The sequence below is a fragment of the Myotis daubentonii genome, chromosome 5, assembly GCF_963259705.1.
Source record: "Myotis daubentonii chromosome 5, mMyoDau2.1, whole genome shotgun sequence".
In the NCBI taxonomy this organism is placed as follows: domain Eukaryota; kingdom Metazoa; phylum Chordata; class Mammalia; order Chiroptera; family Vespertilionidae; genus Myotis; species Myotis daubentonii.
Genome location: NC_081844.1, coordinates 90,844,776 through 90,859,687, shown reverse-complemented (window position 1 = coordinate 90,859,687; position 14,912 = coordinate 90,844,776). Strand labels below are relative to the sequence as shown.

The 14,912-nt window shown below is 44.4% G+C and overlaps 1 protein-coding gene and 1 pseudogene across 2 annotated transcripts; one reads left to right on the top strand and one right to left on the bottom strand.

The window, feature by feature from the left end:
* Nucleotides 1-2,819: 2,819 nt before the first annotated feature.
* On the bottom strand, nucleotides 2,820-4,136 carry LOC132234348 (GTP-binding nuclear protein Ran-like; annotated as a pseudogene).
* Nucleotides 4,137-4,942: 806 nt separating this feature from the next.
* On the top strand, nucleotides 4,943-10,649 carry RPS14 (ribosomal protein S14). Of its 2 annotated transcripts, none has more exons than XM_059698963.1 (5): nucleotides 4,943-5,099; nucleotides 6,743-6,893; nucleotides 7,797-7,958; nucleotides 9,352-9,428; nucleotides 10,531-10,649. In XM_059698963.1, exons 2-5 carry the CDS (start codon nucleotides 6,745-6,747, stop codon nucleotides 10,596-10,598), a joined length of 456 nt encoding a protein of 151 aa, XP_059554946.1. In that variant the 5' UTR covers nucleotides 4,943-5,099; nucleotides 6,743-6,744; the 3' UTR covers nucleotides 10,599-10,649. The 2 variants fall into 2 exon arrangements, with proteins under 2 accessions (XP_059554946.1, XP_059554947.1); XM_059698964.1 differs by lacking the exon at nucleotides 4,943-5,099 and adding an exon at nucleotides 5,162-5,303.
* Nucleotides 10,650-14,912: the final 4,263 nt, after the last annotated feature.

The following is a 14,912-nucleotide window of genomic DNA, read 5'->3' as shown; positions in this document are numbered from 1 at the left end:
ATACATTTCCTGTACTCAGTGTTGATAATGCATGGGATGGGGATGGAATGGGGAAAACAGACATGACAACAGGGAAGTAAGACCCTGCAGAAAGTGGCTCCCACCATTCCTCCAGCCTGACCTTCCATCCCTCTTCCCACACACACAGTACCCCCACGGGACTGGCCATGTTTTGCTTCCTTGAACTCTCCAAGTGCCTTCCCACTTCAGGACCTTTGCATTTACTATTTTTCCTGCCTAGGCCATTGTTTCCCCCTTTATTTAGCTAATTCCTATTCTGTTTTCAAGTCTGAGTTTAAATGCATCTCAGAGCTTAACACTGAGTAAGTACCCAGTAAAGATATATGTTTCAATATACATTTTAAAAGATTCTGTTATTATCCCATTTTACAGATGAGAAAACTAAGGCCCAGGGAAGTGACAATTTTTTCCCAAGGACCCAGAACTAATAACTATTTGTAAAAATAATAAACATGTTGATTAAATAATCAAAGTGGAGTTTGAAAGCAGTGACTTTAATGGTTTCTGGGATGAAGATAAGACTTTCATGTGGAGAAATTTGTTCTAAGGGAATTGTGTGGATTGCCTTCAGCCATAAGATCAAGCCGTGCTCATTTCACCAGGCCTTTCCTTGCTGAGGCTGAGAGATCTGGAATCCCCTCACAAGACTCCAGTCTCTGCTAACATACCTCCTCTATTGGGGAACTCACCACTTGAGCACAAAAAGCCTTCTTTTTCAAAGAATAAAAATAGACAATTCACGGAAGAGATGCAAATACTCAAAACAATCCATAAAGAGACAGCTGAGCTTACTAATCATGGAAGAAATACAACAAAGAGATATTTTCAGTTTAGCAGAAATAAAAATTGACATGAACTTTCTGGAGGGCAGTTTAGCAACATGTATCTATATGTAAAATACCTATGCCTTTCAACTTCTGGTAATTTACCCTGAGGAAAAAATAGCACAGGTTGTTCTTGACAGTTTTGTCTATATTTGCAAATTCTGGAAATAACCAAAATATCTAACAATAGAGAACTGGTTAAAAAAATTAATGCTATAGCTATACAAAAGAATATCATGCAATACAGATATTCTGGTTGCTGACAAGGAAGAGGATTGGGTTGCTGGGGACAGAGCTGCAATGGAGGGTTTTTGTTTGTTTCTTTGTATACTTTTTGGTAACTTTGCAGTTTTTTATTTTTGTGAATGCATTTAATATTCAAGATAATAAAATTTAAAATATTTGTTTAAAATGTTGCAGGTCTCTAATAGTTGTTATGGGAAGATGTCCATAATGTTGGATGAAAAAAAAGTTACCAAGTAACATATAGAATACAGTTTCATTTATGTAAGATTGTATATTATAAAAAATTGTATATTACATATTAAAATATAGGAATAGATGTAAGTATAGAAAGTTATTTCTGGATTGATGTTCCAATTTGATAATGGTGGTCTCTCTAGAAGATAAATATAGAGATGACTTTTATCTTTTTTCACATACTTTTCTGTATTATGTGTATTGTTTGTAATGAGCATGGATTTTTTAAACCATCAAGGAAAAATATTGCTACAATTATTTTCTTTTCTTAAAAAATAAAGTGTCTTTTCTGTGCATAGATGCTGTTCGAGAAGGACATACACCAAGCTGTTAATAGTGGTGGGCAGACTGTCATTTCTTTGTTCATTTTGTTTGCCATTCTGCATATTGTATTTTATGGGTGTTCTGTGCTTAATTACTTTTGTAAAGGACAGAAGGGGTGCTACATTTTAAAAGAGAAGTTCTTCCTTAAATTGAGCTGCAGTTGTTCAGTGGCATCAATTCCAGTGCACAAAGGGCTATATGCTATTCTGCATAGTCACTCATTTTGTTCATTAAGTCCATTACATGGGCTTTATATATATGTATAGGTGTATATCCTATACATACATATACACCTATACATAAATGTACACGCACACATATACATACACACACAAATATATACAACCTACTTCTTAGCCCTTCCACATATCTTTATCTGTACATTTTTCTAATCTTTTAAGGTCTTTCAATAGTGTTATTAGAGGGATATATGGAAGTAGCTATTAAACGTATAGGCTTTGAAGTCAGAATACCAAATTGGTCATGAATGTGCAATCTCAGTTAAAATTCCTTATCTATAAGTGGGGAAAAAAAACACAGTATCTATTTGATCATGCTGTGAGGATTAAATGAAGCAATGCATATAAATCACTTATCCCAGGTTGGAATACAATAACAAGCACTGAATAATTTATTTTTTCTTTTAGATATTTGAAATGCAACTTTATTCTGATTCTAAATAAAAAGGAATAGGAATATTCAGTATCAAACAAAGTTTTAACACTGAATATTGTGATGTGACTGTAACAGTCTTATATTTGAAACTCAATAAGAAAACCCTAGCCAGGTAGCTCAATTGGTTAAAGCATTCTCCAGATATGCCAAGGTTGTGGATTCGATCCCTGGTCAGGGCACATACAAGAATCAACCAATGAGTGGATAAAGAAGCAGAACAAGGTGATGTTTCTCTTTCTCTCTAAAATCAATTTTTAAAAAGGCAAGGAAACAACTGTGTTCTAAAACAACTAAATATGCAGGCCCCAAAATGAAGTTATTTTTTTAACAGCCACATTTGCTCTGAGAGCCCATTCATCTCCTTCAGCATCCCAAAGATCAAGCACATGTTCTGCTTAGCTATATAATGAAGTGGCAAACACGCTGCACCACTGACATCGCAGGACAGCTGCCCATAAAACTAGATTTCTGATGCTGAGCCCCAACCTCACCTTCTCACAGGTTGTCATCCTCATTCAGCAGAGCAGTGGTCTGAGTAACCTCTAGATCAGGGGTGGGGAACCTTTTTTCTGCCAAAGACCATTTGGATATTTATAACATTACTAGAGGCCCAGTACACGAATTCGTGTACAGGTGGGGTCCAGCCTGCCCCCTATCGCTGTGGGGGGACACAGGAAGTTGGCTGGCTGGCCCCGCCTCTGATCGGGGGTGGGTGGGGCCAATTGGGGTGGGGCTGGCCGGGTGGAGGGGCCACGGGTGGTTGGCCAGCCAGCCCTGTCCCCTAGTCAAACTCCTCAGGGAGGGGATAATTTGCATATTAGCCTTTTATTATATAGGATTCTTGGGCTATACACAATTATTAACTTAGAAATCAGCCTGCTATATTTAGTCAAACTTTTTTTTAAAAAAATATGTTTTTATTGATTTCAGAGAGGAAGGGAAAGTGATAGAGAGAAAGAAACATCAACGATGAGAGAGAATCACCAATTGGCCACCTCCTGCATGCTCCCCGCTGTGGGGGGAATCGAGCCCACAACCCAGGCATGTGCCCTTGGCTGGATTCGAACCTGGAACCCTTCAGTCCACAGGCTGACGCTCCATCCACCGAGCCAAACCGGCTATGGCTTTAGTCAAACTTTTAATGAACTCACCCCTAATGCCTTGGCAGGCCCAGACTAAATGATTTCGTGGGCCTTATGGGCTCCATGGGCTGGACTTTCCCCAGCCCTGCTCTAGGTCATGCTCAAACTGTGCTGCCAAAGCTGGGTCCATGACAACCTCTGGTGGGACAGGAGCAGGCATGGCAACAAATGCCGAAGTTAGAGTCTCCAATGAGTTTTCTAGCAAGTCAGAGGAAGGACTTTTCAAAGTTGTATTTTTTTGGCAGAAATGTCGTACTAATGAAGATTCTTCTTTCAGTGGAAGACAACTGATTTTGCCTTAACATCTACTTGGTTGCCTCACAACATGATGAGGATGTTTCCACACATTCCTATCAGATTTCTATGCCAGTTAGGCATGGTCTTGTAACTCTGGAAGTTACAGCAAAGATTATAATGGCACACTGGACTGGATGTAACAGCCATCTCTTTGTCCACCAAGTTTCTCCTAACCAGCTGTATCCCATACACTGAACTTAATAGACCCTCTGTTGGTGTGGAACAGGAGGGAATGGACCTCAGCTCCCAAGGTAGCTACATACTTCTCAAATTCATCAGTCAGATGAGGTTTCACGAATGTAGTTTTTCCTGTTCCACCATCTTCAACCAATACAAGTTTGAACTGAACTTGAAACTCTCCTTGGACAGCCATTTGATGTCCTCCGGGCCCCCTGACTCTGGATAATTTATTCTTATTGTGCCCAGTACATAGTACGCCAAACTCTGATTGCCTGTTTTTTTATTGTCTTTAAATAGTTTTATTGATTTCAGAAAGGGAGAGGGAGAGAGAGAGAGAGAGATAGAAACATCAATGATGAGAGAGAATCATTGATAGGCTGCTTCCTGCACGCCCCCTCCTAGGGATGAGCCTGCAACCCGGACGTGTGCCCTTGACCGGAATCGAACCTGGGACCCTTCAGTTCGCAGGCCGACGCTCTAGCCATTGAGCCAAACCAGCTAGGGCTGTTTTTTAATTTTTAATTGAATTTATTGGAGTGACACTGGTTAATAAAACCATATAGATTTCCAGTATACAACTCTATAACATCACCTGCATACTGCATCGTGCACTCACCACCCAAAGTCAAGTCTCTTTCTGCCACCATTTATTCCCCCTCAGCCCTCTTCCATCTCCCCCCACGCCCTTTTCCTCTGGCAATCACCAAACTTTTGTCTATGAGGTTTTTTTGTTTGCTTGTTTTTGCTTAATCCCTTCATTGCCCGTTTTATTTTTGTTGTTCCCCTCCGCGCCACTAGGTGCGCTGCGCCTCCAGGCTGACCAGGCCCGGGGTCAGAACGGCGGAAGTCTTCTAGCCGGGGCGACTGCCATCTTAAAACACAGGCCTGCCTCTCTCGGCAGGTGTGGCTGCATGGTGCAGTCTGAGACCGGCCCGCTGCCGGCAACACCCAACCCCTTACCTCCTTTGGAACTCGCTTAAGTAAACCGTCTTTTCGCGGGCGCGTCTTAATCTCCTTGGGAACGCTGAAGGCGGTGTCTTCCGGGAGGCCTCGCCCGGTGACCTCAGACGTACACTTCCGGGGACGCTAACGTGACCTGTAGCCCCGCCCTCTCCCATCTCTCTTTCCGGTGGCGGAGTCTGGACGAGACACGCAGGTAAGAGGCCTGGGCAAGGACAATCTGGTGGCATCCTGTGGCAAGGGGGTCCAGCGGGGCCGGGGGCGCGCGGCCGGGGCCTTTCCGCGGAAGCCGGGCCAGGTTTCGGGCGAGAAGTGCGCGGCCGGCCGACCGCAGACACAGGTTCTCGCCTCGTCTTGGGGAGCGGAGGTCTTGCTTCAGAGAGGAGCCGGTGACGTGGGGGTGCGTGCGGGTCCCGCGTTCAAGGCCTTGGCCCCGCATATGACCACTGCGACGTTTAAGCGACGGCGCGGCGTGGTTGGGCGGGAGCGGGGATTCTAGTCTGCTGTGGGCTCCCGCCTTGACCCCGCCAGCTTCTTTCTGGGCGGTCGCAGGCCAGGCGCCTCAACTCTAACTTGTTAACTGTCTGGGAAATAGGAGTAATTGTCGCGCTGATCCCACGGGGTTGTAGTGAGGATTTAAAGAGGGAATGCAGGGAAAACGGCCCTGTGATGGGTGTTGCTAAGGCTGGGGGACGGCTAAGTCAGGCACATTGCAAGTTCAGGGCAAGGCCTCTGAAAATCTGAAATTGGGGTTAGGGCGGGGATGGGCAACCCCTGGCACGCGTGCCAAACATCGCACGCCAGTAACTTTTGCTGGCACGCGAAACCCTCTCATAATTTTCCATTTACAATTTTTTTCTTAATATCGACTTTTTTATTTTTCAGATAAATTCAGTGTAGGTGCATCTTAGATAAATAATTTTACATAACAAGTTATCTTAAGACCATAGACATGGATTGAGGGGAAGAGCAATTTCTATGCCTCTGCCTTAACTCTCCCTGCCTTCCTAGATCCGACCAGTGTTTTGGTTTCATCCACATACGCTTGTGAATCTTTGTTCTCAGTGATGAATTTTGTTAAGTCTCGTAATAGGAGTAGCCTGACGGATGAAAGTAGTAGCTTGTGCATATCTCTGAAGGTCACGAAATATAAACCTGATGTAAAATCTCTGTCATCAGTGATGCAGCAGCAAAAGTCCCACTGATAATATCAAACAGAGTCATAAAGTTTTCTGTCGGACTGTCAGTGTACATGTATACATTCAAAAATAAATGTATTTTTCATCATCATATACTGTGTTTTTGTCGCTCGAATGAATTTTATTATTTCTTCAAGGTTCTTCATATACGTGCACCTTAAGAAATACCAAGTAGGCGTAACATGTTCTCAAGAAATTAGGGTTGGCACGCAGAAGAATTTTGAGTCAGAGATTTTGCTGGTTTTGGCACGCACTCACAAAAAGGTTGCCCACCCCTGGGTTCGGGACTGCAGGCCAGTGTTGGCTGAGCACCTGCCTGTTAACCCTAAAAACAGGTGGGAGTGGGACTCAAGTTTTGTCAGGGCTGATGGGGAGCGGCCGCACTGGAGACCCTGGTCCACACCGAAAGGTGCCTGGCATGTGCCATTCATTACCACCTAGGCCACCTCGATAAGGATTAGTATTGGCACTACCTCCGCAGTGCAGTTACTGGACCAGTAAAATAGGCTGGCGCTTTTTTATGTATTAACTTTGTAAACCAAAAGAATAAGTAAATGCTAGGAGCTTTTTGAACCCAGGGACATAATAGCCAGGGGAAAAGGGTTCTGTTAACTTGAGGATTCTTTGGATTTTCTTTCAGAAATGGCACCTCGTAAGGGGAAGGAAAAGAAGGAAGAACAGGTCATCAGCCTCGGGCCTCAGGTGGCTGAAGGAGAAAATGTATTTGGTGTCTGCCACATCTTTGCATCCTTCAATGACACTTTCGTCCATGTCACGGATCTTTCTGGCAAGTGAGTATCTGGGTGGAGAGGTGCAGGACCCAACTAATAATAAGCAAGGGGTTGGGGAAGACATGACCTGGAACTGGGCGGCACTTTAAGGGGGTTTCTTAAAATAACTTTAACTTTCTGTTTTCTGTTTGTGGCCAGTGCTGAGAAGCAAAAAGGTGTTGGGGATGGGTTGGTGGTAAAGTGTAATTTAGCTGCTAGAATGTTCAGCTCTAACCAGTTTGGCTCAATGAATAGAGCATCGGCCTGCGGACTCAAGGGTCCCAGGTTCAATTCCGGTCAAGGGCATGTACCTTGGTTGCGGACACATACCCAGTAGGGAGTGTGCAGGAGGCAACTGATTGATGTTTCTAACTCTATCCCTCTCCCTTCCTCTCTGTAAAAAAATCAATAAAAAAAAAATATATTTTTTTTAAACAAAAGAATGTTCAGATGAAGCGTGCCTGGTTGGTAATTTCCCAGTCACTGGAGCTAGAAGAGAGGAGATGCTTTGTTTATGGCCTTACAGTGTGGTGGTCATTGAATCCTCAGTCTCTGGGTAAAGACAGTGGTGGACTGAAGGGAGCCCTGGGTATAGGTTCTGGCTGCCATTAGCAAATTTTTGTGATTTGTGAACTCACTCAAATTCTGAGTTTGGTTTCTGCGTATGTAAAATGAGGTTAATAGTGCCCACCTCAATTGGGAAAATGAAGTGCAAAAATAAGTCAATATATAGTATAATACAGAGTTTAGCTATTTTGGGACCTTAGACTGCCCATGAAAGCCCTCACGGCCTTCCCAAAGCCTAGCATGCATGACCTCCATCCTCTGCTGTCCCCAGTTGTGGTGCTCTTGACTCATTAGGACATGACACTCTTGAGTCCTTGTTGGATGAGAAAGAAATGACCCTGTGCTTTTTGTCCCCAGGGAAACCATCTGCCGTGTGACTGGTGGGATGAAGGTGAAGGCTGACCGAGATGAGTCCTCTCCATATGCTGCCATGCTGGCTGCCCAGGATGTGGCCCAGAGGTGCAAGGAGCTGGGCATCACTGCTCTTCACATAAAACTCCGGGCCACAGGAGGAAATAGGTAAGGCTGAGGCTGAGAGGTAAGATCCCTGGGCTTGGGTGCCAGAACACCTGGATTTGAGACTTGGTTTTCTTTTGTGACCCTGCACAAGACATCTTGTGTATATACGTAATTAATTGGTTCCTGTGTACTGTGCACTCACTCCCCCAGCCCAACTTACTGTATTTATGAAGCACTCACTGCATACCAGATTCTGTGTTCTAGCTATTAGAGGAGGGTGATGGGGGGAAAGTAGATGGTCTCTACCCTCTTGTGTGGCACATTGGCTGTTGCAGTCAGACTTTAAACAACATAGAGGGGGTGTTTTCTGTTTGTGGCAAGTGCTGAGAAGCAAAAAGGTGTTGGGGATGGGTTGGTGGTAAAGTGTAGTTTAGCTGCTAGAAAAAGGTCCTAAGATGGGAATGAACTTGGCACATCTGAGGGAGAGTGGTGTGAAGTGTAATCAGAGAGGTTCTGTTGGGACTGGGGGTAGCGGGGGATAAATACTCTAATGGTAATGACCAATGGGATTGGGTTGTTTATTTTTTAATTTTTATTATTTTTTTAATTAGGGAGAGAGAAACATCAATGATGAGAAAATCATTGATTGGCTGCATCCTGCAGGCCCCCCACTGGGGATCGAGCCTGAAACCTGGGCATGTGTCCTTGACCAGAATCAAACCCGGGACCTTTCAGTCTGCAGGCCAATGCTCTATCCATGGAGCCAAACTGGCTAGGGTGGGATTGGGTTTTTAAATTTTTTAAATTTTATTATTCTTTAAAAAAATATTTTTTTATTGATTTCAGAGGAAGGGAGAGGGAGAGATAGAAACATCAATGATGAGAGAGAATCATTGATTGGCTGCCTCCTGCATGCCCCCTACCGGGGATCAAGCCCGCAACCTGGGCATATGTCCTTAACGGGAATCGAACCTGGAACCCTTCCTTCCGCAGGCTGAAGCTCTGTCCACTGAGCCAAACCAGCTAAGGTGGGATTGGATTTTTTAAAGATGACTGCTGTGTAGGGAACAACCAGACAGGAAGTTATTAAACTGGTCCAGGAGAGAAATGATAGTGTCTTGGGTGGGTGGAGTAGTTGGAAATGGACAGATCACTGAAGAAGACAGACTTGGAGCATGTGGGTGAAAGGGGCAGAGCCTTAAACAGGCTGCAGGCAGAACGGTGTAAACTGACCCAGTGGCCTAATTTGGCCTGCCACTGTTTTTTGTATGGTTTGTGGACTGAGAATCTTTTTTATGTTTTTAGTACTTTTTTCTAGTTTGTCACAAACTTGTAAGTGGCCCACTAAGTCTAAAATATTTACTGCCTAGCCCTTTAAGGAAAATTTGCAGGTCTCTGAACTAGAGGGTTGTGAGATCTTAGAATCCTGAATGACTAGATCTTCATTTCCTAGGACCAAGACCCCTGGGCCAGGGGCCCAGTCAGCTCTAAGAGCCCTTGCCCGCTCGGGAATGAAGATCGGACGGATTGGTAAGTGCCCTCCTGGAGCTAATGCTTGGATATGCTTTGAAGCGTTGACTCCAGAAAGCATATGGTGTGCCCAATGGATATAGGGCTTGGTATGATGACTGTTGGCAGATAGGTTTGTTAATGCAGAGCGTGAGAGGTGCCACGTGATAAATCTCTGAACCTCTGACTGACAGTGGCTGGTGGAACTAAGAGGAAGAGGAATTATCCTTGTCTTTACAGTGTTCTCAAGGGGGTTACTACTGGCATTTTGTGTGGGCTGCCTCCTGTGTGGTCCTTGCCTACTACAGGCAAAACTTCCTTTATTGTACTTTGTTTTATTATGCTTCATGGATGTGTTTTGTACAAATTAAAGGTTTTTGGCAACCCTGCATTAAGCAAGTATATCAGTGCCATTTCTACAACAGTCTCATCTGATGGTTAGCATTTTTTAGCAATAATACAATTTTTGAGGTATGTACATTTATTTTTAGACAATGCTGCTGCACACTTACGGTATAGTGTAAACATAGGGACTGGGAAAACAAAAAAAATTGTGTGACTCACTTTATTGGAGTCGACTGGAACTGAACCTGCAATATCTCCAGGGTATGCCTGTAACTATCAGTGGGACATACCAGTGATTGTGACAAAAATGAATGCAGAGGGCAGCAATTCCCGTGGTTGAGAATCCCAGCAAGTTCCCTACATTTGTGTAGCCATACGTGTTAGCCCTTCTGTATTGTTTCTGTGCACTTGATGGCAATGTGTACTGATTCCTCAGTCCAGCCTTCTCTTTAAAATTTTTTCCCCCTGAATATTTTCAACCTTTTACCTATTGAAAAGGAGATAGTCTTCAGTTACATTGGGCTAGATGTCAAGAACCTGGATTTTGCCGCCTGCTTCTGACAGCCTCTGCAAGTTGTGTACCCTTTCTGAGCCTCAGCTAGTTCAAACCACTTCAGAAATTTTGAGGATGAGGCAGCTCCATGGCCATCTGTTAAAAACTGAGGACTCATTGGGAGCAGCAGGATCCACTACTGGTCCATTACAGCACTGGCCTAGAGAGGCCTGGACCTCTTCCCATTCAGCTCTAGACAATGATGTTTTCTGTTCCTCCCCACAGAGGATGTCACTCCCATCCCCTCCGACAGCACCCGCAGAAAGGGGGGTCGCCGTGGTCGCCGTCTGTGAACAGGACTCCTCAAATTATTTTCTGTTAATAAATTGCCTTTGTGACCGCTATTTTGACTCCAGTGGTCTCCTTCATGTTGGGTCCACACCTCAGGGAAGTTTAATTCTTTTCTCTATCTGCATTTAACCAGGGTGTGGGGCTGACTTGAGATCACAGGTGCAGAGCTAAATCAGCAGGTAAATACTGCTTCAGAGGACATAACCTGTCACACAGGAACACAGGAGGGTTTGATTCAGCCCCTTCATGGGACAGTGGGTGAGCCTGCGTTCTGTGAACTGGCTTCCTGGGAGGACGCACCTCAGAGGTGGGGAGGTGTTGGTGCTGCAGTTGAGTCTTTTGTACTCTGCCTGGGCATTATTACCTCAGTCACCTAAAGCAGATGAAGTCCTTAGAGACCTTGTTTAGAAGGTGGCGATCTTGGTTCCAAAAACGGCCCTTAAAGAACCGGAGTGGAAACTGTTGAGCCAAGTGTAGCCTGAGCAGAAGAGGAGCCTTCCAGACGGAGCCATATATAAACACGTGTGGGTGGAGACTCGCCCTCCCATACCTTATGTGCAAAATTGGTAGCTCGCTCTATTGCATCTTTTCTCACTTGGCAGATCTTGAAGATTGTTCCACATCAGTACATAAAGATTCAGTCACTCCACAAATACACACCAAAGCCCTATTTTCATCGGCAATGAAAAAGATAAAAGTTTTGCCTTCCGGAAGCTTGTATCCAGCTCCAAGGACCCAGTAATGCCAGATGGTACTGAGTGTTCTGCAAGGGATTGTCATAGGGCCCTGTGATGGTGATTGTTCAACCAATGGGTTATTGGAAAGAGGTAGGAAAGCGACATGTTTTCAAGGTTCATCGGGACTTCACTCCTTTTTTATTGCTGAATAATGTCCCATTGTCTGGACACACAGGTCACATTCTTCACAACTTCCCACTTGGAAGAGCCATGGTCTAGCCCTGGCTCCTACCAACTTACCTTAATGAACAAGTCAACCTTTTTGGATTTTCTAAATCTTTTTTTTTTTTTAATATATTCTATTGATTTTCTACAGAGAAGAAGGGAGAGGGATAGAGAGTTAGAAACATCGATGAGAGAGAAACATCGACCAGCTGCCTCCTGCACGCCCCCCAGTGGGGATGTGCCCGCAACCAAGGTACATGCCCTTGACCGGAATCGAACCTGGGACCCTTGAGTCCGCAGGCCGAGGCTCTCTATCCACTGAGCCAAACCGGTTCGGCTGGATTTTCTAAATCTTAAATGTGATTACTACCCAAAGTATAAAATGAGCCCATGCTAATGTGATTTTAGTAAATGAAGTTACAAATCTAAAAATTCCAAATAATACAGATATTCCTCTTTCCTGTAAATGGATTTTTCCTCCCATTGTGTGTGGGCTGCACTTGGTGACTCCTTTTCCAGAGAATAGAACCTGGAAGAGGGAAAATGCTAACTTTGCTTTGGAGAGACCTTAATCAAACTATTATTAAAGTTGACAGTATTTATGATAAATCACGTTGATAGGATGAAATGAGAACACTTCATCTCTGCAATATTTCTGAAAACCCATAACCCAATTCGAGGACATTCTACAAAACTAAAATTGTCAAAAGTCATGAAAAATAAGTACAGAGAAGAGCAGAGGAGCTTAAGGAGACATAACAATACAGTGGATCCTGGACCAGAAAGAGGGCATTCATGTAAAAAAAAAAAAAATCTAGCCCTGGCTGGTGTGGCTCAGTTATTGAGCACATCCCATGCAAAGACAGGTCAGGGTACATACCCAGGTTGGGGGTTTGGTGCCCAGTAGGGGGTGTACAGGAGGCAGCCGATTGATGTTTCTCGTTTGATGTACCTCTCCCTCTCAAAAAAATAAAAACATTTTTAAAATATATAAATAAGAACTGGAGTCCAGTTAGTAAGCTCTTGATTTTGACAAGTGTACATGGTAACAAGATGTTAACATTAGAGGAAACTGGATGAGTGGTATATAGAAACTTCACTTTGGGGTAAATTTAAAGCAATCCTAAAATAAACAGGAAAAAAAATGAGGGTGCTTTCCTACTGTCAGCTGGTTTCTAAGGCAGGATGTGGTGCACAGACCCTCAAGAGGTGGACATGCCTGGATGAAAATCCTAGTTCCTCAGCCTCGGACTCATAACTTTCAGGCAAGTTAACTTGACCTCTCAGCCATTAGTGATAATTCCCATGATAATGGCTGCCTCATTTGGTATCACAAGAATTAAATAAGATTAAAGTATTTAGCGCAGTGCCTGGCACTGAAGAAGCTGCTATTCTTATGCTTGTTCAGTTCTTATGCCAAGCAGCATGAATGACAGCTGGCTGGATCCTGGTGGAAAAATGCTGGTGGTTGCTGGAGCATTCTTTTTATTTCCTGTGATGGGACTTTGCAACTTGGCCTGCTGTTCCTTGGTAACCAGGGATGCAGTCAGCCAGGTCTTTGAAAGCAGTTCCTTTCAGGGTTTTGTTTTTAAGGTGAGCTAATTTCTGCAGCTCAAGTTGGGATGTAGCAGCCTATTGGCCACTGAGGCGGGCAAGGCAGAACTGAGCTGTTGGCCACCTGAGATTGCAGACCATGGAATCCTAACTTTGGTAGGTGAACCTGATGCCACTGGCTGTAACTGCAACCCAACCAGGTCCTGAGAGATGGCCCCAACTTCTGGCTCTTCCCTCTTACCTGAGCTACAACACTTCTAACAAGTCTCTTGGTCTCCCCTGACTCCTGCCTATCCTAGACTCCCCTGCAGCTGGGTGATCTAAACTAATTGGATGGTATCACTCCATCGCAGCTATTTTTATCACTGCCTCACCCTATTGCCTTCACTCTAGAATCCAATCTCTTGCACAAATTGCCAGTGTTTTATCTGGCCCTATCCTACTCTTTATCCTCTTTGCCCAAGCCAAGCTGGTTCTTTCACTTTTCCGGTTCTCCATGTCTTCATGATTTCTTCCTCCCCGCTTGGCCTCCCTGCCTTCTGCTTATTGGCTAGAATCAATTTTTATCACTTCCAAAGTTGTCTTTTTCCGGTTGCCGCTCAAGGTGCTTCTCCACGGAATTCCCACAGCATCCATATGCCTGCATGGCACTACTGGTCACCCTCTGTCCTAATAGCCCATTTCCCTAACCTTTGAACTCTGAGAAGACAGGGAGAATGTCTTGTTTATTGTCTGCTGCCCCAGCACCAGCCCAGTCTGCAAAGTTTGGGTTTGATGAATCATTGAAAGAATGGATGAATGGGCTTCCATCTTCTGTAGTTAACTAGATTGTTTGAAGGTCCTTTCTAGATACTGGATAGATTAAAACAGACGTGTTCTTGGGCTCCAAAGAAGTAAAGAAACCTTCCCCCTCCTCCCCCCCAAAGCATTAAAGAAATGAGGAAGAAAAGGACACCAAGATGAAATGGGTTAGGGAACAGAGAGCTATAGGCAAAGAAGGCTGGGGTAGCCATTAGGGCAGATACAAGAATCAAGGCCAGGAGGTTAAACTTAAGCTCTGTTCCCAGCTCCAAGGTGAGGGAGCTGAACTTGGCCTTCACAGTAAACAAAACCCTCAGATTTCTGGGCTAATGTCCCAGGTAGGAGTGTTCCTGGGAAACAAAAGCAAATCTCTGGAGAAAACCATCTACATTTGAGGTCTTGCCAACTGTTTCTGCTTGTTCACCTTCATTGAACTTTGTGATGCTGTGGCTTTCTGTCATCCAGGAGAGTCAGAAGACCTTTGCCCAGATGTGTGATATTCATAACACTGAGCCCACCTGATACATGTCTGTGTCCAGTGGTTCTCAACCTTGAGGATGCATCAGCCTCAGATTCGGTAGATATGGCACGGAGGCCTGAGGATTTGCCTTTCTAACAAGTTCCTAGGTAGTGCTGATGTCTGGTCTGGAGGCCACACTTTGAGAACCACTGGACTTGTCTGTTTAGGTCACTGCATCTTGGCACTGGTAACAGTGTGTAACTTATAGCACTCTGTAAATATTTGTTGACTCAAATCTCAGGCATTTATTTTAATTGCTTTGAGGTAAGTACTGTTACCCACATTTTACATATGGGGCAAGTGTCAGAGAAGTTAAGTGACTTGTCCTGGGACACATAGCTAGAAACAGGCAGAGCTGAGATTCACACCTGCGTTTGTCTGTAACCACAGATTATGCCAGTAATCACTGCTCTGTCATACCTCTGACAGGTTGCATGGAATTCAGTGCAGTGAGGCTGGCAAGGGGGCGGGGCGAAGGCGGAGGAAGAGGAGGATCTTCCCTGTCCTGTGTCTCTGCAGAGGGTTGGACAGTAGGTGGC